This window comes from Lutra lutra, chromosome 11 (genome assembly GCF_902655055.1).
Source record: "Lutra lutra chromosome 11, mLutLut1.2, whole genome shotgun sequence".
NCBI lineage: Eukaryota > Metazoa > Chordata > Mammalia > Carnivora > Mustelidae > Lutra > Lutra lutra.
This window is the reverse complement of record NC_062288.1, coordinates 107,518,252-107,539,086: the sequence shown is the minus strand read 5'-3', so window position 1 is coordinate 107,539,086 and position 20,835 is coordinate 107,518,252. Positions and strand designations below refer to the sequence as shown.

Here is a 20,835-nt window from a genome sequence, read left to right as displayed (position 1 = left end):
TCCCCTTCAGATGTCAGGACTGTCCTCGAAGACGATGGCTTAGGCCCACCACCCACCCCCAAGGGGCTCCAGTCCCCCGTCAGCACGGGTGCAGGTGGGATTGTGCTCTGGGGGCAGCTGTGCTCCCCACAAACCCAGCTCTGTTGTTCGAATGTGTGTGACTGCCCAACGTGGGGCTGCGGGAGCCGCACCCTCCACCACCTGCGCACCGTGCATTCCCTTGTCCCGGCCACGTGTGTGCCGTGGTTCCTCGCACGATCAGAGGTGAAATCCGTGGGTGCTGGCTGCAAGGCTCAGCGGAATCGTGCGGATGGCGTGGCTGTGCTCGCGTGGCGTCCGCTCTCGTCACGGGTGTGCGTGCAGCCCCGTTCCGCGAGATGCCAGCCGCACGGCCTCCCTCGGCTCTGCCCTCCGCATCGGACGTGGCTCCCTGCGAGTGCGCTCCGCAGCCATGACCCTGACACCAGTGTGAGAAGAGCGCTCCTTCCACCTGCCGCGGCGTCCGGGCAGGGCCAGCGCCCACTCCCCCACTCAGGCCGGGCTCCAGGTGCGACCCCACGTCCTTCTGCCGAGCACTCTCGGAGAATCCGGATCCTCTCCCGCCGCCGGCACCCCTTCCTGATGGTCTCGCTGCGAGAGACGGGGAAACTGCGTCAGAGAACAGGCAACAAGCCTGGCAAGGGGAAGGCCAGCCAGTTGTGCAGAAACTGGAGCGGGACGGAGACCCGACTCCAGGTGTGTGGCCCGGGGCGCCCCAGACCACAGGCCACAGCAGCGACAGCAGCTCTCGGCTCCGGGACCGACGTCGGAGGCTCTCAGGGAGCACCTGTTCCAGGCTTGGCTCCACATCTCCCACGTTGTCTTCATTCCGTGACCGCCTCTCCATGTAAGGACACCAGACACTCCACGTGGGGCCCGAGGGCCCTGGGGTGGGGACGCCAGCAGACAAGGGTCACACGGGTCAACACTTGGCCCCACAGGGCTGGGTGGTCAGTGCAAGGCCCCAGACACCGGGAACCCCTGGGTCGGTTCCTGCTTCTGCCGTGCTCTGCACACACGCTGTGCACACAGGTGCCTTGTCCCCAGGGCTGTGCCGTGGCGGGTGAGGCCCGTGCACAGCTGTCCTGCCATGGACCGGCCCTCGTCCTCCTCTGCACTGTCATTCCCCTGGAGAGCAAGCTGCCCGTCCAATATGGGGATTTCTTTCTGAGAGACCAGTGGCAATGTGGCCACCACGAGGCAGACCAGGCCATCATGGGGCTCCGAGGCCTCTCCTAGCTGCATCCGGAGCTGGAGGCCGACATGAGGCTCTGTGCTGGGTGACGGGCAGGGTGGCAGGATGGGCCGAATTCCCTCACCAGCTCCGGATGCGGGAGGGCGCCGTGACTGGGACCTCACCACGGAGACCACCCAAACGCAGCATCGTGTGCTGATCCGAGGGCGCTGAGCGGAACCCCATTGCTTTCTCTTCTGGGAGGTTTGGAGATCTTTAGAGTTTGAGCTAAGGGTTTCCAGCACACTTACCTGAGAGCAGAGCACCCACTTACTTACTGAGGAAGGGAAGGCCACGGGAAGAAGCTTGAGCCAGCCTTTCTGGAAGACTTACGCTTGAGAGCAGGCCTGTTTCCTGACCTCACTGTGGTCTTCCGCTTCCCGGGTCTGCAAAGAGGCATGCTGTCCTTGTGGCTACTCAGTCTTGAAACCAATCTGCAGACGTTTATAGCTTTGCTCAACAATGCCAAGTCCAAATCAACAAGGACGTTACCATGCGGAACTGGCCAGGATCGCTAGACCAGCTTTAGCGGCTGGGAGCCGGTGGCAGCAGAGAGCCGTAGGCTGTGTTCACAGTGTGCCAGACCGTCCACGGACCCGCGAAACCCAGGGAGAAACGGGGTTGCAGACACCGCTGAGCTTCCCTGGGTAGCAGGTCTCCGTAAAGACCAGAGCCCCGACTCCACAGCACATGGCGCTGGGGGTCACCGGACACAGTCCGCATTTCTGCCAGCCGCACCGCCGAAGTTAAGGGAACAGCAGCCAGCAGGAGAGAAAGTCATGAAGCAGTGGGAGGCCCCCACAGGGACGTGGCAGAGCGCTCGGCGAAGACTTCCCTCACGCGGTGCCAGTGTCCACCAGGACCCCACACATGCCTCATCTGAAGGCAGCCAGTGTCCAGGAACACGTTTGCTCGTGCTGTGAAGGTCATCGACCACGTGGATCGGCTCACTTGGCACGAATGACATAAGCAGAAGCCTAAAGAAACAGGACCCTAGTGCCACAGGACAGGTTATAAGGAAGCCTCACACACCGTCCTGAGCAGCTCATGTGGACATGTTGTAGACGACAGCGAGAGCGGACGTGCCCCACTTGCGGTTCGGCCATAGCCCTACAGATGTACCCTGGGCTGTCTTCACGTGCTCTTTGTCCCACTCATATCAAGAAGAACTTCTAGAACTTTTTCTTCTGTTGGCAATTATGAAAATCAGTTCAACCTAAAATGGGGACACAGACCCCCTTCTATCTGTGGCACCGCATTCCCAGAAGAAGAAAGGTTCTGTGTGTGTGGGTGTGTGGGTGTGTGTGTGTGAACTACTCTTGAGCGGGAGAGCACTGAAGACGCTTGAGCAAGGAATTGAGAAAAGGAACGTACCGTAGGTAACAAGTTTCCTCATTGCGTAGTGGTCTTTCTCCTCCCGCTCCCTGACAAAGCTCACTGTTGTGGACCTCATGAAAGGAAACAGCTCCATCTCGGGCCTAATACAGACAGGAGGACGCTGAGTTCCCATTTCCTGGCTCCTGAGCAAGGTCTGCAAGCCACGGGGAGAACACACGGCCTTCTCAGTCGAAGCGCAGACCCCAGGGGGCTATGTGTCTCGCTCCGCGGTTGGGGCCCCCATGTCTACTTCCAGGGCAGGGCTGCGTGTTCACGCGGGCCGTGCTCGGTCAGGGGAGTACAGGCGAGGGCAAGGACCATTTGCTCACGAGCCCTGCCCCCGCGCCTCCAGTGTGCTCAAGTGACCTTGAGGACCCTGCGATCCCGTCGGGCCACATAAAGACTACAGGCAGCCCGACTCCGCTTGATGGCAGCTTGACGTCCTAACACATCACTGGCCCCCACGTCAGCCGTTTTAAAAAGATGAACAGTTGCCCAACCCATCAAAGTCCCCCGGGCTGTCCCGGCAACGGCAGTGCCCCTCTGCTGGGTTTCGACCCTTCTGGGGCAGCTCCGGCTGCTCCAGAGGGAGGTTTCAGATGGCCCGGATCTTATTTTTAAAGATGTTATTATTAACTATTTGAGAGAGAGTCGTGGAGGAAGAGTATGAGGGGAGGGAGGAGCAGAGAGCCCGACGTGGGACTCGAATCGAGGGACCCCAGGATCATAACCTGGGCCGAAGGCAGACGCTGACCTATGAGCACCCCGGCACCCCACGTTAAAAACAAAACCCGATCACCGTTAACCTGAAATGAGCGTGTTGCTGCCAAAGTCAGGTGTGTGATGGGCGGCAACGGAACTCTGAGGCCTTCCAGGTCCTCATCCCAGACTCAACGGGGGCTTGGAAAGCGCGGCCCGGAGGAAGTGAGCATGGCTGAAACAGTGCTTCCCGGGGCTGCACGAAACACAGCCCGTGCTCCCTGCCAGGCTCGGGCGCGCCAAACGGCCTGTCTCCTCAGCCGTCCACGTGAAGAGCTCTGAGCGCCGAGTGCAATGCCGGACAGCGTGTTCATGCCACCGAGACTCCCACTTTGTGCGGCGCTAACGTGCTAACCGGAAACCCCAGCTGGGCTGGGATTCCCTGGGCCGGTGCACCCAACGTGAAGGGCGCCCAGCAGCCCCCAGGCCTGCACCTGTCCAGCTGGGCGATGCTTGGGGTCTTCGCAGCGTGCCCCCTGAGGCCAGAAATCGGGGGCTGTGGTTCTTCCTCCCTAGACCCCTCCCGTCCCTTCGCCCGTGACCCTGCTCTTTGTAAAAGGTTCTCGGACAGTCGGGAGGGATCCCCACTGCTGCGATCAACAGCGCCGGAGGTTGCTGTGGCGAACGTGTTTCCAATGCGGCAGGGCCCCCGGGAAGCTCTCTGGAACCCTTTAGAAGCAGCCAAAAGTGCCACTTTTTTTTATTTCAGAATCCTGTGTGGGCTGCAGCGGGAGACCGAGTGTCCTGCGGAAACTGTGCCCGTGTCTGAGCAGCACAGCACGGTCTCTAGCCTGACGTGTGCGTGAGGCACCGCCCTGCGGACCGGGGCCAGGCTCCATCTGCTCTCCGTGCAACAGGCCAGTAAGCCGAGAGGCAGGGTGGTGAGGGAAGGAAAGCGACTTCATCCAGAAACCCAACAGACCAAGATGGCAGCCTGTCATCCTAAAGAGCCAAATGGCCTTGCACAAACGCAGCTTCTTTTATGCTGGGACAAGGGGATGCCAACCAGTGCAGCCACTCAGGAAAACCATGTGGAGGTTCCTCAGAAAGTTAAAAATAGAGCTTCCCTATGACCCAGCAGGTGCACTACTGGGTAGTTACCCCAAAGATACAGACGTAGTGAAAAGAAGGGGCACCTGCACCCCAGTGTTCATCGCAGCAATGGCCACAATAGTCAAACTGTGGAAAGAGCAGAGATGCCCCTCAGCAGACGAATGGATCAAGATGTGGTCCAGGGACGCCCGGGTGGCTCAGTTGATTGGGCGCCTGCCTTTGGCTCAGGTCATGATCCCGGAATCCCAGCATTGAGTCCCGCATCGGGCTCCCAGCTCTGCGGGGAGTCTGCTTCTCCCTCTGACCTTCTCCCTGCTCATGCTCTCACTGTCTCTCTCTCAAATAAATAAATAAAATCTTTAAAAAAAAGAAGAAGAAGAAGACATGGTCCATATATACAATGGAGTATACTCAGCCGTCAGAAAGGATGAACACCCAACTTTTGCACCGACATGGACGGGACCCGAGGAGATGATGCTGAGTGAAATTAGTCAAGCAGAGAGAGTCAATTATCATATGGTTTTGCTCTTACGTGGAACGTAAAGAATAGCGCGGAAGACCATAGGGGGACGGAGAGAAAACAGATGGGAAGAAGTCAGAGAGGGAGACAAACCATGAGAGACTCTTGACTCTGGGAAACAAACTGAGGGTTTCAGAGGGGAGGACGGGGGGGAGGGGGCCAGCGGGGGATGGGCACGAAGGACGGCACGTGTTGTGATGAGCACTGGGTGTTACACGTAACTAATGAATCACTGAACGCTACGTCTGAAATAATGATGTTCTACATGTTGGCTAATTGAGTTGACATAAAATAAGGAGACAGACGAGGAAGGGGAGGGGGCTGGAGTTCAAAGGTGACTGACGGCTGCCAGCATCCCAGAGCCAGGAAGGTAGGGAGGACGGTGAAGCTTCTCTGTCCTGGTCGCTGCATCTGCGCGGCGAGGCGCCAGCCGTGAGTGTCCTGTGACCCTTGGACACAGCAACCTCCGCACATGCTTCCGTATGTCCTTGGGGGAGTGTGGGTTTCGGGGCGGTTTGCCTGAGTCTCAGCCGTCAGCCAGGTTCCTTCAGTGACAGTGTGCGAACGTGCAGGGCTGAGCGGAAGTTTCCAAGCTGCGGGTCACAGCTGCGAGAGAGGTGGGAGCAACACGGGGAACAGCGTCCTGCGTGTATCCTGCGCAGTAGGGTTTGCGGCGTATTAAGGTGTCAGAGTTGACCGATTTTTCTGGTAAATTTTATTTCAATTTCCTGCCACTGCCAATTTTCACTGTCTCAAGAGTGTGTGCAGGAACCCAAGACGTTGAGCACCTGGGATTTTTGTATCATTATTCACGCCATAGGGGACGCCCCCGCAGCTGCCATCATAAATCCTTCCGAGCACCCCTGGGTAGAGACCTTACACGTACATAAAGGTGTCACGCAATGCGTGCGCCCTTCCTCATCTCTCAACATTCCTCATCTATCTCATCTTTACTGGAAAAAACTAAAGTCAGGATCTCAGTAGAACCGATGGGATGACGTCCAGTCCAGCAGACTCGCCAAGTTTCCAAGCCCCAGAGTTGTTGACAAAAAAAATTTTTTTAAGTAAAACCTTCTAGAGAAATGAAAGTCTAAACCGCAGCACGGTCTGCAGACTTCCCTGCCCCACCGCCCGAGCGGCTCTCCGGGTTGGGAGCCTGGAACGGACGCTCTGCCGGGATGCGGGACTGAGGTCAGATACTCACAGGCCCCCATGACCCTGGCTTCCAAGGCACCAGCCAGCTTGTCTTTGGTTTCTCAGAAGAAAAAGGTGGTGCTGTGTGTGGCGCCCGGAGGCACTGACTGGAGCCAAGAGAACAGGCTTGAGCGTGCTGCCAGGCTTGGTGGCCTTCAGTTCTCAGCTGCGCCTCGAAGAGGACAGAGAAGGAGGCTGCACATCCAGGGGAGGCGGGAGGAAGGAGGGACTGTCGTGGGTGTCACCCCCCCCCCCCGAGCCTGTAACCAGTCGGAACGGGCACCACCCTGCTTCCCGCCATCCCTCCTCTGCGTCCCTCTGACGGTGCAGCTTGGGAAGTTTCCGAAAATAGGCAAAGAGGGGTGTCACTGTGTGCAGGAGGGAGGTTATTCCAGAAACAGAATGAAAAATAATTCATGGACCAAACGCACTAAGCGGTGGCGATGCCGTGGAGCTGATCCCCGGAGGCGTCTGGCTACTGCGTCCGTCAAGTGCTGGGGCGCGCTTCAGGCCCCCCCTGTGCAACCCCCTTCCTTCTTCAGCCACAGTTTCTATTCCTTCTGTTCTTTCTTTAAAAGGAAACTGTTGGGGCGCCTGGTGGCTCAGTGGGTCAAGCCTCTGCCTTCAGCTCAGGTCATGGTCTCAGGGTCCTGGGATCGAGCCCCACATAGGGCTCTCTGCTCGGCAGGGAGCCTGCCTCCCCCTCTCCCTGCCTGCCTCTCTGCCTACTTGTGATCTCTCTCTCTGTCAAATAAATAAAATCTTAAAAAAAAAAAATAAAAGAAAACTGTCATCTCCAGAACAGAACTGTTTCCAGACCACAAAATTGTGTACAGAGAACAGTTGGCTGATACCTGGGTATTCACGTAGAAACGTGTCTGCTGTGTGTGGCCACATGTGTCCGCTGGCTGAAGGAAGACCCCAGAGAAACTCCTGCAGTGGAACCCCTGACCCTGGTGCCCGATTCTAAGAAAAACCCGAGGATACCTCGGTTCTGCCTGATGAAATGCAGTGTCCCTTGCCACACTCCCCACTTCTCCACCCTGAGGCTGAAGGAGCGTGAATGGAGGACGGGGGGGATGTGACCTGTAGTGGCCTCCGCAGAGCCCAAGGAGGGACACCAGCATGGCAGTTGGCAGCCCTTGAAGGGCATTCGGTGCCTGCTGTCCCCTTGTGTGGCCCCTGGGGACACCGGCCTGTGCACTCATCTAACTTCCTGCCTCTGCTTGCAGACGATCACTCCAGGATCCTGCTGAAATCCGAGAACAGCCACAGCAACTCGGACTACATCAACGCCAGCCCCATCGTGAGTACCTGCCTGGGGGCCCCACCTGTCCTCAGTCATGAGCCCCCGTCGTGTCCACCGGGTGACTAGTCAACTAGGTGGTTTGTCTTGAGCGGGTGGCCTGCCTCAACTCGTGACTAGGGAGCTAGGTGGTCTCAGCCAGGCACTGGGCTCAACCACGTGACTCGTGAACCCCGTAATTAGTATTTGCCAGGCAACTCGGCTCCGACTGGCCGTTAATCCTAACCAGGTGAGTCCTCTCAACCAGCCGACCTGGGCCGGGTCCTCCCCAGGCGAGAGCAGTCCTGAGGCCCTGGCTTGGGGGCCCAGGAAGAGCGGCCGCTGGTTTTCTGAGGGAACCCACGGCTTTCAGGAAACTCTGGGGCGTTTCTCCTTTCCAGACCCACTTGTTCCCTGTGTGTTCAGGTCAGCAGAAACAATCAGCCCCCAGCCCTGCCCTCGTGGAAAAGCTGGCGGCACCGAGGCAGACGCGCGGGCTGGTCCCTGCGGCTGTTTCCAGGTGCACCCCCCTAAGACAAGCAGCGAGCCGTGCGCGGGGTGGTGCCTCCCGGGGCCAGGCGTCCTGCGAGCAGAACCCCTGGGGAACCCCGTGACCCACGGCACCCAGCTCCCCGAGGAGCCCCCGCAGCCCATGCCTGTGTGAGCCCCGAGGGAGAGCGGCGGGAGGGGAGGTCGGAGCAGCCGGAGAGTGACGGGTCAGAGGCCAGCCTGCACGGTGCTCAGCCTGGCTTCCCAGGGTGAATTTCGAGTGAGCTAAGTGGGAGGCCGGTGAACCGCGCCTCCGCGGCGGGAGTGTTGGGCAGCGTGGCTGATGGCAGGGATTGGGAGTGAGCGGGGATTTCGGGGGACATTGGGTTGGTCACCAGGGAGGCGTCAGGACGTCTCAGTAAAGCCTCAGATTGCGTTCCCGGGAGCAGTGCGCATAGCGTCCCAGCTCGGGGGTCTTGCCGGTGACCTGTGGGTGGCCGAGGGAGGCGGTGACTCGTCGGTGTTCAGGACACACCCCGAGGCGTCCTGACAAAACCTTGCGTTCGGGCAGTAGCTTTCCCTGAGGACGTTCGCCCTCTGATTTCAGAACCTTCTAGTAGCTGCTGGTTCAATGTATCTCCAGGGCGCCCAGCGTACAAGTGTACTCCTAGGAGCCCAGGGTGCCGTGGGTCAGAGCCCGCCCCCTGGCCCTCACGGTGCACAGCGGGAGCACAGGGTAGCGTCCTCACCGCGAGAAAGCGGGTTAAGGGCTGGTCCGCTGCTCCGTCTCCTCCCTCTGAGCCCAGACCTCGGCTCCCGCGGTTGCTGGTAAGGAGTGGCTGTTTCCACCAGTGCAGGGAGGCCGCAAGGACTGGCCCCACCCGTGTCTTCAAGGTTCCCATCCTGAGCCAGTCTCTCTCAAAAAATGCCCCACTGGGCTCAGTAGTTTCTGTCGATGCTGATTCAGAGCCAAGCCAAAGCCTCACGGGTGTGCAGCCTCTCCTGCGGGTAGAGCAGGGTTTCTGGGAGGGAGGCCGTGGTGAGGGCCTGGACGTGGTCCCCCGCGGTGGGCCACGGGGCTGGCAGTGCAGATCTGCCTGGAGCACCATGTCCTCCTGCTGGGCTCCTCGTCCCGAGCGTGAACCATGTGACTGGGCCGGGAAGAGAGCTGAGCTGTTATTTTCAAGCTAAAAGGTGAGCGTTCAGAGTTGGGGGCGCGTCCAGCCTCCCCCCACTGCCGCATCTATTTGACGGGTTCCAACGTCCCACCGTCCGGCTGAAGAGACGTGTCTGTGCGGAAGCCGTGTCCTCCTTGGACACGGCTGGCGCTCCCATGGGGCCCGAGCTGCTCCCACACCCCGCACCTCCGTTGTGGGAAACACGGGACAACACCCCCCAACCCTGACCCCACGGGGCCGGGGCTTGGGTCGGGAGGCGAGGCCAGGAGAGAGCGGGGATTTAGGCCATCGTTTATGGTTCCTGTTCATTTCACGCCACAATTCTCTTTTTCCTCATTTGGGTCGTAAGAATGAACCGCGGTACCTTTCTGAAATGACTGGGGGACGGTGATAACGAGCTTCCCAGCTGCGCTTGAACGGAGAGCTCAGTTGCAGCCCAAGAAGACCCTGGCTGTGCGGGATGAAACTATGACGGTTACACCCGTCGTGTCGTCCTTAGTCCCACTGAACTCCAGGGAAGTCATCCACGTGCCAGCCACGTGTGGTCTTGGCTTTGAGAGCAGGGGTCCTGGAAGTGAATGGGGAATTCCATGCTCCCACCCAGCACGTGGGGGGACGTGGGGGGTGCCCGGCTCTTCCCGAGGATGTGGACTGAGGCAGGTCGTTAACATGCCTGCCACACCATGTGCTTGAAAAACCACACGTCGTGACCAGGGATGGGTCTGAAATTGCCCCCACTCGAAAATAAACTTACTCTTCCTTCCGCTGTGTATGGAGGGAGAAAGTTGTTGAATGTTTTAATTCAGAACACATTTAACTAATGTGAGGGGCGCATCTGGACCCCTCAGGGAAGGGTGACCGGTGTGGTGTCGTGAATATCATAGAAACAGGCCAAATACAGGAGCCGACTCTCTGGTTCTCGGAAAACACTTACACGCAAGCAGCTCTGTGTGTATGTTTTACTTTATAATTTACTTGAATCCCAACTCAGAAGAAAAAAATATGAAAACAGCTTCAGCGCCTAAATAGCCTCTCTCACATCAACTACGGAAGTGACCGTTTCTCAATGAATTCCCCTACAAAGACTGGGTGTCTAGAAAATGGACTTGGAAACTCTGGCTTCATACTCGTTTTGAAGAAAATGGTCTGTGAAGTTTGCTCTAAAGTTTAGAAAAAACAGATGTGGGGCAGCCAGATAGGAATAGAGAAGGAAGACGTGCGTGTTTACGCTCTGAAAGCTTGGGGTGAGAGGCCTGGCCCCACACTGCTCCCCGGGTTGTGGTCAAGACGAGGGTTGTGCCGGACGGAGCTGGCTGTCCCCGCAGGACGCAGCGGCGGGCAGCCCGCCAGCTTCTCCCCCGAGCTCTCCATGGCTTCAGGACGTGGGTCCCTGGTCTTGGCACGCTCAATGCCTGAGGTTAAAAGTCTGTTTTGTTCGTACTACTGGGGACATTGTTGCCGAGTTTGTAACGCAGGTTAGAGTTTCTGAAAGCCGCTCGCACCCCTTTCTAACTGGCATTGCACAGCCTTGAGCAGTTGGCTAGGACTGCTTTGCGGGGCCTGTGCATTTAGAAATTCATGGGAACACACGTCTCCGTACCCTGCCGGCCATATGGACAGTGGATTCAACACAGTCTGTGAGAGCAAAATGGTGGTGTGAGTCGTACTTGGGACCTGCACCCCATGGCCCTCGCCTGCTATGCAGTCACTGGGCGTAAGTCCTGTCTGATTTCGGGGGCCGTTCTGTCTCCCGCAGTCCACGGGGGAGAAGGCCACCTGAGGGCGTGGCACGAACCGCACGGGCTTTGACCAATAGCCTCAAGGTTACTGGCAACACACGCCCACGGCGCCGCACAGGGGAGTCCGCACTGGATGCACGTGGCTTCCCAGAGCCGCCGGGCCACGGGGTCATGTGTGCAGCCTCCCCTCCACCCCACCCCGCCTTGCGGCCCTGACCGCAGGGCCAGACAGAGCCGCTGACTTCCTCCCCTGTCCCAGAGCGGACATGTGTGAGCATACGTGCGCACGAGTGGAGTGCTCTCTGCCAAGAACAGGGGAGCTCCTCCTGCCTTGGAGGTCTTAAATATAAGCTCCTGTTCACTTAGTCAAGTATTTGCTTTACTCTTTTTGGGTTAAAGATTGCCCAAAACTGTGAGAAAGCCTCCTGCTGCCTGATACTTGCTGCACATACAAAGCATTTCTGCCCAGAACTATTTTCTCTTCAACAGAATGTGCGCAGAATGAAGTAATCCTAATCGTCTGTGAATTCTTGTTAAACGGTTGGATGACACGTTCCGCCACTCTGTGATCGTTACGCTGCCTACTGTCTGCCAAGTGGCAGCCGCGTGGCCGTGGCCGAGGGGACTGGGAGACTGTGGGCCTTGTCCACGCCCTCCCCTGCCACGGCGGACCACGGACACCAACCGCCGTGGGTCGCCTTGTTTACCCTCCTGAAGCCCTGCTCGGGTTTTCACTTTTAATCACAGATTTCTCAGTCTGAAAGCAACTAAGGGTGCTAGTTTGAACACACTGACGATTTTTGAATCTGGTCTCTCTAAATTGCTTTGGGCAAAAACCCACATTTGAAAAGGAGGTGGGGTTTACTTCTCACGCAAAATTGCTGGAAAGAGACGGGGTTTTTGTACATAGCTGTGGCCCCCAACAAACGCACGTTCTGAAAACGAGGTCCGGTCTTAATCGGGACTCACAGACCAGAGGCAGAAAAGGCAGTTTCCCGCCCCACCCCCGCCGGCGTCCCACGGCTGTTCTGTGGGACTGACCTGCATCCGCTCTTCCAGGGGCCGCGTAATTCCAAGGTGGGCCCCGTGCCCGCTCGTGCTGACGGCCGTCGTCTCTGCCAGGATGCCCGGATGCAGAGCTGGCGGCCCCCGCAGCAGCGTCAACCCCAGCGCGGGGCCGGGTCTTACCGTGGCTGTGGGGTGGACAGCCAACACCTCCGTGGGCTGCCACACAACCACGTGAGGTTGAAAATGCCTCCTTTTTTCATTGTATTGGGAAATGTCTTCTTACTGTCTTTAAACACAGAGGATTTTAAATCTCTCCTTAAACCCTGGCATCAGGAGAGTAAATTTTAGCTCCAGGTGGGAAAGAATCAGGGATGGACGGGGGAGCAGACGCCTGGCGCCGAGGTGAGGCTCCAGCGTGAGGCCCAGTCCGTCCCCCCATGGTGCCATCCATCCAGGGTGCACAGCGGGCCGGGAAGTCCCGGGAGGGAAGGGGCTGTCCATTCGATGACCCTCAGACTGCATTTCCCCCCAGTTTTCTTCTCCAGGCTTTGTTCCTTGGGTCCCTTTCTCCCTGCGCTCTCCTGCTTAGACATCTTTGAATTAAATGTCATAATGAAGGTATTTTAAGCCAGACGCCCTCTGTCGCGACCAGCAGGCTGCGCTTGGACAGACCACCCAGCCAGAACGCCCCCCACGGCGTATTCTGCCCAGCCCTGTGCCTGGCTCTGTAGGACTGGAATGGGAAACTAGCAGCCGGAAGGCTGGGCTCATCTGTGGCGGAAGGCTCGCACCCCACTCTCGCAGGCCCCCAGTCTGACCCAGGGTGCCGGCACCCCTTTCCGGGTAATGGGAACCTGCGTCCATGTGAGAGGAGCTAACTTTTCGTGGGAGGCAGGGTGCACTCCTCCATTCATTCTTCTGGGACCCCGAAGGGGGTCTCATGGGTCTGGCCCCGGCTTCACCTCTCACAGCCCCACACCTGCAGTTCCCACAGGGGCTTTTTGGCCACACCCCTGCACGTGGCCTGGAGTACGCGTGTGGGCAGCTCACATGGCAGCTGGCCGGGGCCGAGGCTCCTGGCTGGGGTGGAGGCCACACATGCTGGCCCATGGCTGGGCGGGTCTAGAACCCTGGCATCCCTGCACACACCACCACATGAGCGCCCCGCCTGTCTTCGCCCAGGGCCACGGGGCTCTGCTGAGGTCTAAGCACTGTCGCAATCAGGAGGGACAGCAAGGAAGCCCGGCCTGCTCTTCTCACTCTGCGACCCCAGGGCCGGCGTCCGGCCGGGACATGCTGCCTTCACCTCCTTAGCCGTGTTCTCTTTCCTGGTTGTATCCTAGGTTTTTGGCTCATCCTTGTTCCTCTAATCTTGTCTCTGCAGATGGATCACGACCCTAGGAATCCCGCCTACATCGCCACCCAGGGACCGCTGCCTGCCACCGTGGCCGACTTCTGGCAGGTGAGTCTGTGGGAGTCAGAACTCTTCTGACGACGAGACCTTGACAGACGGGCCGTGAGTAATGGCTTGGACCCGATTCAGTAAATGTAAACTCGTTTCTGGGTGGCACTCATCCAGTGTTACTTGATGGTTTCTATTTCTATTCTATTTCTATTTTCAATCTTCTGTTTTTCAAAACTCGAGAGATTGAATGCTTTAAAGATCCTAAGTTTTCTAAGCACTTTAAAATTTTATTTCATGAAATAGAAGGAAATGGAATTAATAAGTGTTTATATTACTGCATTCTGTCCAAATGTGTCCTTGTCCATGGTTCTCTCCCTCTGGAGGTAAATAACAGCTCCTCTTCCTTGGAGACCCTCTGTCCTGCATTTTAAGGGCCAGGCTAGTCTGTTCCATCCAGCAGAGTCCTGGACGCCCAGACGGAGGCTCAGCCCCTGAGAGCCAGCATGAGCACGAGCCCCAGAGGGCAGAGAGGAGAGTGAGGGGCCTCCCGTCCTTCCCCCCACGTCCTGTTCCGGCCTCTGCTGTGCCACAGAGCTAAGGGGGAAGGGGCTTTGCAAGGTGGCACGGTCACGCCAACTCCCCTGTGCGTCAGGCACGCCGCTGTCCCCAGCCCTGGCGGGGACATCCAACCGCCCGGCCGAGCCCATGGAGGACAGAGGTGAGAGGGCGAGCAGACGGAGCACCTGGGAGGGCGGCAAGCCCCCATCCCCGGCAGTATGGCCGTGCGCTCAGACAGGGTTACCTTAGACCCCTGCTGGTGACGCCAGCGTCCACCGTCACAGTTCTAAGAGCAAAGGCCTCCCCGGCTGACGGGCTCCATGCTTCTGTTCCCCAGAGTCTCTCGTTCTGCTCCCCAATGTGCCGTCGGCCCCCTGCGGCCTCCCCACCTGCAACAGGGTGCATACCCGGGGCAGGGGGCTCTGGAGAACTTGGGGGAGGGTCTGGACCGCGCCCCCTGCCTTCTCAGCGTGTCGATCCCGGGTACCCTAGCTTACCGCAGCCACCACGTGGAAACAAGATCAGAGCGTGTCTATGCAGCCCGGGCTGTGCCTCGCAGCCGTCACGCTGCTGAAGAAAATAAACCAACGGAGCCTCAGGGTTCTGTTGTCCAAACCTGTAACCGTGGCGCAGAGCCGCTAAACTCACGTTAGGATGGTGGGAGGACCAGCGGGTCCCGAGCCACGAGACGCCGACGTTCCCCCACGTCACACCCAGAGAGTCCATGCGGCCTGCGTGGTGTGCCTCCCTGCTCGGAGAGCTCAGCACCCATGGGCCACCTGGTCCTGGGACACCTGCTCTGGGGGACCTTCGTGCAGAGGCTCAGCTGAGGCTCACGGGAGCCCACGATCATCGCTCTGCTCATAGAACATCACCGACGTGCCGCTGCCTTCCCGTTCCAGCCACCTCCCTGGCTTCCAATGCTCAGGAGGAGGGACAGAGAACATTCCAAGTTGTGCGCCGGGAGGACAGAGTCCTCAGTCTTCACCCGCCATCCGCTTCTAACAACCGTGAGGTGCCGGCCATTTCTTCCCACGTGCGAGGCTTCTGGAAGGCACAAGGACACCCCAGCAGTAAGAGCCGGCACGTCCACAGCCACTTATCGTGGACCGGGTCCCATCCAGAAGGTTGTGTGTGCATTGAAACAATCTTCGCCGTCATAAAACGACGAGGCCTCCACTTTGCCCAGGTCACGTGGCTTGTGGACTCGAGCACTGTGGTGTTTCTCTTGCCCCGTGTTCCAGACAGACGTAGTTGTCAGGGTGGCCCACATCATGTCACCAGGGTCTGCAGGGCGTGGGTCACTCTCCAGAGTGTCTGTAGGTCTGACATTCAGGAACGGAAGAAGCCGTCTTAAAATTCCGAGGCTTTCTCAGAAATTTTTTTTTTTAAAGATTTTATTTGTCAGAGAGAGAGAGGGAGAGAGAGCGAGCACAGGCAGACAGAATGGCAGGCAGAGGCAGAGGGAGAAGCAGGCTCCCTGACGAGCAAGGAGCCCGATGTGGGACTCGATCCCAGGACACTGGGATCATGACCTGAGCTGAAGGCAGCTGCTTAACCCACTGAGCCACCCAGGCGGAAGAAGCCATCTTAAATGCAGCAACAGGAGAAACAGGACCACGGGTGGGATCGCAGCCTTAGTCACGCTGCTCAGAACACGCCAGTGTCCCTCCAAACGGTAGTAGGTATCCCGGGACAAGAAGGCTCTGCAGGTGACCGGCTCACGCTCTGGGATTATTGTACACGACAGCACGCCGAAGCCACTGAGAAGTCTGTCGTAAAGAAACTGGTTCGACTCCAGATGCCCTGGGGCCAGACACCATGGTCACGGGGAAGGCGGGGGCACAGCTTCTCCGAGGCTGCCGTGACTTAACAAAGTAGCACAGAGAAGCCCTGACACCAGGTGTGGGCAGGACCGGTTCCACCCAGGGCTTCTGCGGGGGACTTGCTCTTGTCTCTGTCTCCAGCTTCTGGTCGTGGCCAGCACGGCGGGGTGTCCCCTAGCCCATGGACGCATTGCTCCCCCGGCCTCCATCCCCGGAGTGAGCCCCCACAGGATATCTGTGTTTCTGGCTCAAATTCTGCTCCTCTTCCAAGGTCGCTGGTCATTAGACTAAGGGTCTGTTCTGGCCAGTGTGCCTCGTCTTAAACGTACCTGCAGAGGCCTTATTTCCAAAGAAGGTCACGTCCGCAGGTTCCAGGTGTGCGTGACCTTTGGGGGACACTATTCCGCGCATTACTGGGAGGAGAGCACTGAATGAGACAGAACACTTTGCTGCTGAGACAGATGCGTGGCCACCGCAGGAATCCAGAGAGAGGCTGCCGGGCAGCAGGGGTGGGGGAGGTCGTCAGCGAGGGGGCCCAAGCCAGGCCCAGCATGTCCAGAACGCGCAAGTCCCCAGGACTGCTCAGTTAACTTGCAGCGGGGAGCGGACAGTCCCGCAGCCTGTGACAGCCCACAGGCCCTGGGAAGCTTGGGCGTCGACGAGCCGTGTTGGGAGGGGAACGTCGGGACAGGAGGGCAGAGGAGGAGGAGGAGGCGGGAGAGGCCAGCCGTCCGTTGGTTCAAGCACTGAGGCGGGAACACACGTTCTGAGCTGGGAGGGTGTCTGCCGCTGTGCGGTGTGGCCCGCGTGGCTCCTTCGAGAGAAAGACGTATGCACAGGGGCCTCTGGAGTCCAAGGGAATGGAAGGAAAGGAGCAGGAAGAGAGGGAAATCCCACTGCAAACTCACTATGTGCCTGACCCTGGGCGGGGGCTGCGGCCAGCCACCTTCACCAACGCCCCGACGACCGAGGGTGAACCTGAGACCCTGGGGGCCCCCGTACGAGGGCTGCGGAGAGTCCGATCGGGAGACAGGAAGCGGAGGGTGGGCGCCAGGGGAGCGGGGCCGAGCTGGTGTTTAATGGGGACAGTTTGGGTTCGGGAAGACGGAACGTTCTGGGATGGATGGTGGCAATGAGAGTTCTTAAGGCTGCTTAAGTCTGCTTGTAAAAACGGCAGAGAAGGTACATCCTAGGTTTATTTGACTGCAGTGGGAGAAGATTGTGGTCCCCGTTCTACCAGAAGGCTGGCGCCCGGGGGCCCTAACGACTTCCCCGAGTCCACACAGCCAGCTGGAGGCAGGGCACGATTCAGACCCGGATCTCCAGATCTCAGGATTTTGCTGCCCACACTCCGCAGGGAAGACGGCGCCGTGCTGGGGGAGGCGCTGCTCCTGGGCCCGTCCCCTTGCAGAAACGCAAGGCAGGCAGCCTCCCGGCGGAGACGGTGGACGTTCGCACAGCTAACATGTTGCTGCCGACGAAGGTGCCGTGTCGCTGTCTCTCGAGGCCCAGAGCATGTCAGAGCTGCGGGCAGTGAGCTCCGTGCCCCCGAGGCGTCCTGGGGCCCGCGGGCTGAGCTCCACGGCAGCCGTCTCCAGAGGACGTGAGGACAGCTTTCACCTGAGGGAAGCCTGATCTGAGGAGGCAGGCGACTGTCCTCCCTCCTCTCGTATTACCGGGGAAGCGGCCCGAACCGGGTGCTTTCCACGGTGGCCGCGCCGATGCGTCGCCACCAGAAAGTCAAGCCACCCCGTTCACCGAGCTCGGATACGAGAGCACGACTTGCAGATGGGAGCGGTCGAGTGGGGCACCGGCAGCCCCCCGGCCCCAGGACCTGCGACATCCTCCACAGGATGCGGACTGGTTGTCACCCGCATTCACCACGGGGCGGCTCAGCCAAGAGGCCAGCGGCCCGTCCCGGCGGACAGATGAGCTCTTTCAGGTGGAACCAGCAGCCAACAAGCAGGGTCGGGCGCAGGGACGGGCGCAGGGACGGGCGCAGAGTCCGCAGCCCAGGGCAGAGGGCCCGCCCCGTCGGCGGGGGTCCCGCTGGTGCGCAGCGGGCGCGAACAGGACGCTGTTAGCAGCGTGTCAGCGAGAAGAAAGCCCTCCCGTCGCGTCCTGTCCCCACTTTCCGAAGGCGCTGTTACGAAGCCTTCACTGGGGCTCGCTCTCCCAAGAGGCATGGGCTGCGTTTGAACGGAGGGTTTCATGATCGTGGTTCTTGCCGTGGTCCCGTGGGAGAGCCCAAGAAGGCAAACGCTCCCTCTCCCGAGCACTCTCCGCTGGGGGTCGGGCGGGGGAGGTGAGAAGGGGACCCGGGGGGAAGAGTTGGACAAAGCCCGAGCGAGCACATGGCAGGTCCCCAGAGCCCGGACATGGCCTGGGACCGAGTCCGTGCGTCTGCCCTGCCCTTGGGGCCCTGAGCCCCTGCCTGGTGGAGAGCAGAGGGAGGGAGGTGGCTGGCGCCTGGGCAGTCCACTCCGGCCACACATGGCCCTGTCAGAGGCATCACCGTCCAAGCCCACAGGAGCCAAGCCAGTGTCCAGAGAAGCCCCAGCCTGGTCCCCAGGGCCAGCCCCAGCCTCCCCCAGCTCCAGGGCCGCCTCGGCCTCCTCGTCCCTCTCCCTCAGGGGACCACATCACACCAGGGCTCAGGTCAGACGTTGGGCTCCTGGCTGTCCTGAGAGGCCCCACACGAGAGCCTGAGCTTGTCCCCAAAGCCCCGTTGCCTTGTGATGCTCGTGATGCGTTGTCTTTGGTCTCCCCCTGGACGCCCTCTGGGTCATGCATGAAGGGATCTCCTGCTTCTGGGGCAGCGAGGAGTTGTGGAAGTGGACATTGGCTCCGGGGCCCCGTTAGCTTAGGGACTGGCTGGTTTTCAAGCACATTGTTGGGTTAAATTAAAGGAAATACAGGAACTGAGTAGAGTTAATTTCTTGGGAAAACCCAGTCCCACGCCCGGGACGTGCCAGGATGTTTTATCGCAGATAGATCGTCTCACCGGACTCCCTACACACAAGCTCACCACCGCCCCTCAACATGGGGCTTGAAACCCCTGATCTGCTGAGCACTTGTGACTGCGTAGGGAACACACAGCGGAGAGCCCTGCATCCTCTCAGCAGCCTTTGCACTCGGGCAGGCCTCGGTGAGAGACAGATATCCTGAGTGTCTTCTCTCCTTTTTTAAAAAAGATTTATTTATTTGAGAGAGAACAAGATAGCCTGAGCAGGGGAAGACGCAGAGGGAGAGCGAGAAGCAGGCTCCCTGCGGAGCAGAGAGCCCTATGGACACGGGGCTCGATCCCAGGACCCTGAGATCACGACCTGAGCCGAAGGCAGACGCTTCACCAATGGAGCCCCCCAGGCGCCCCCAGGGCCACCTGAGTTCCTTTTTCGGCTGGTATTCCAGACCACAGCTGCAAACATCCTGGTTGTTCGTTTTTAAGTGCGTTCCTGGTTCCCTGTCCCCTCCCTCCGTCCCCCTCCTCACCCACCTCCACCCCGCTTCTCTCCCTCCTTCTCCGGGAGGAAGAGAGCAGCAGCCTGAGCCGGCACGTGCATCTAAGCAGACGACAGACGTCGCTCACGGAAAGTGAGCAAGGCTGAAGGACAGCAGATGATTCCAAGTGGCGACACTCCCTCGGGTCCAGGGAGCATCCTAGATGTCCAAACACTGTGACGAGGGCCCATAGGGACTGCACAGGACTGGATGAAGCAGGCGTGCCAGGAAGCATGTGCCCTGGCTCTGGGAACCCCTGCGTGACCAGGGTTCGCACCCAGCAGCCTCCAGCTAAGTGAGCCGCGCCGTCTTCCTTAGAGAATGTGTACCCCGTTCCAGGGACACGGCAAGGATTTCTCACTGAGATGCCTTCTTCACGCCTGGTGGGAGGGGATTTCAGAGGTCGAGACTGCCGTGTACGGCCTGTGGGATGGCGGCCATGTGACCAGCTTGGGCGCAGGGTGTTGGCACCCAACATCATACCGCCAGCGTGGACGACGTCTTCATCGCCAAGGGAGGCTCGCGCGGACGTGCTTGTGTATCAAGCAGCAGGTTGGGTGGGCGCGTTCTGAGCTGTGCGCCTGTCCCCAGGGTGGTTGATGCAGAGCCTGTGACCGCAGGAAGCCTGCCGCAGCATTCGGAGAGGCCGAGGGCGGGTTGGGGGTCGCGACTGCAGAAAGTGTCCCAGACACTTGTTTTCCCCTCGTGGACGTGTTTCAGACCATGGTAGAGCCAACGGACGCCAGTGAGCCCGTAAGGAGGAAAACGTAAGCGGTACTAAACCTTGTTAACTGACTCCTAAAATGTGAGTCAACTTCCTCTTGGCCAGACTTCAGATATCTCTGCTCAACCTGTAAAAGTAAGTCCAGCACAGAAATGAGCTGCACGGTCAGGCCTGTGGGGGCTACAGCGCCCACGAGAAGAGCCGTCCACCTCACGTGCCCACGGCTCCAACACCCGTGCACATGGTTTCCGTGCTAAGGAAATGAAAAACCAAAAAGCCTTTCCGGCGTTGAGCAGGTCCCGGGAGAACTCCTTCCAGGCCTGCCTTTGACAGGATTTTCTTTATCTCCTTTTACAGAAATATTCAAGGGGTCTCTTCTAAACACATATGTTCTTTTCAGCCGAGCATCCACTAGAAACAGGCACGGTCCTGGCTGCTGGGGAGAGTGGAGATGGCGTCCAGACCAGCCTCTGGTCTTCTCAGAGATGCTGGGCCGGTGGGAGAAAAACGTGAGCACAGAACAAGGATGACAAAGGTAGAAAGGGACACATCACAAGAGATCTAAGTACAGAGAGCAGTTTTATGCCTGGTGGAGAACGTGACCTGGGTGTCCTGCGATTTTGGATGGGTCAGCTTTCCTTTAATCAGGTCTCTGTGGGGCTTTCAAAGAGTTTGGTTTGCTGAATAGTTAGTTTTCAAGACAGACTTTGGATGAAGAGACACTGCGGTTTCTTTCCATCTGCTTTAATTAGGCTTGTCTGTGGCCCTGGAGCTGCGGGCATGCTCATCTGCCGCGTCATCCTGGAGACACAGCCCGGGGCGGGCTCCTAGGGACTGGTGGCCAGTGGTGGCACAGGACATTGGGACCGCTCCCAACCCTGCAGCACACCATTGCCGAAGAAGAGGCCAGCAGGGACCAGATACACCAGAGGCCGCCATTGCCACC

At 58.9% G+C, this 20,835-nt stretch overlaps 1 protein-coding gene across 1 annotated transcript in view; it reads left to right on the top strand.

Annotated features, from left to right (window-relative positions):
* PTPRN2 (protein tyrosine phosphatase receptor type N2) overlaps positions 1-20,835 on the top strand; it is a 730,665-nt gene that overhangs the window by 676,447 nt on the left and 33,383 nt on the right. Inside the window, 2 exon segments of the mRNA XM_047695171.1 lie at positions 7,409-7,482; positions 13,260-13,337. Of these exon segments, the coding sequence (XP_047551127.1) occupies positions 7,409-7,482; positions 13,260-13,337 (152 nt within the window).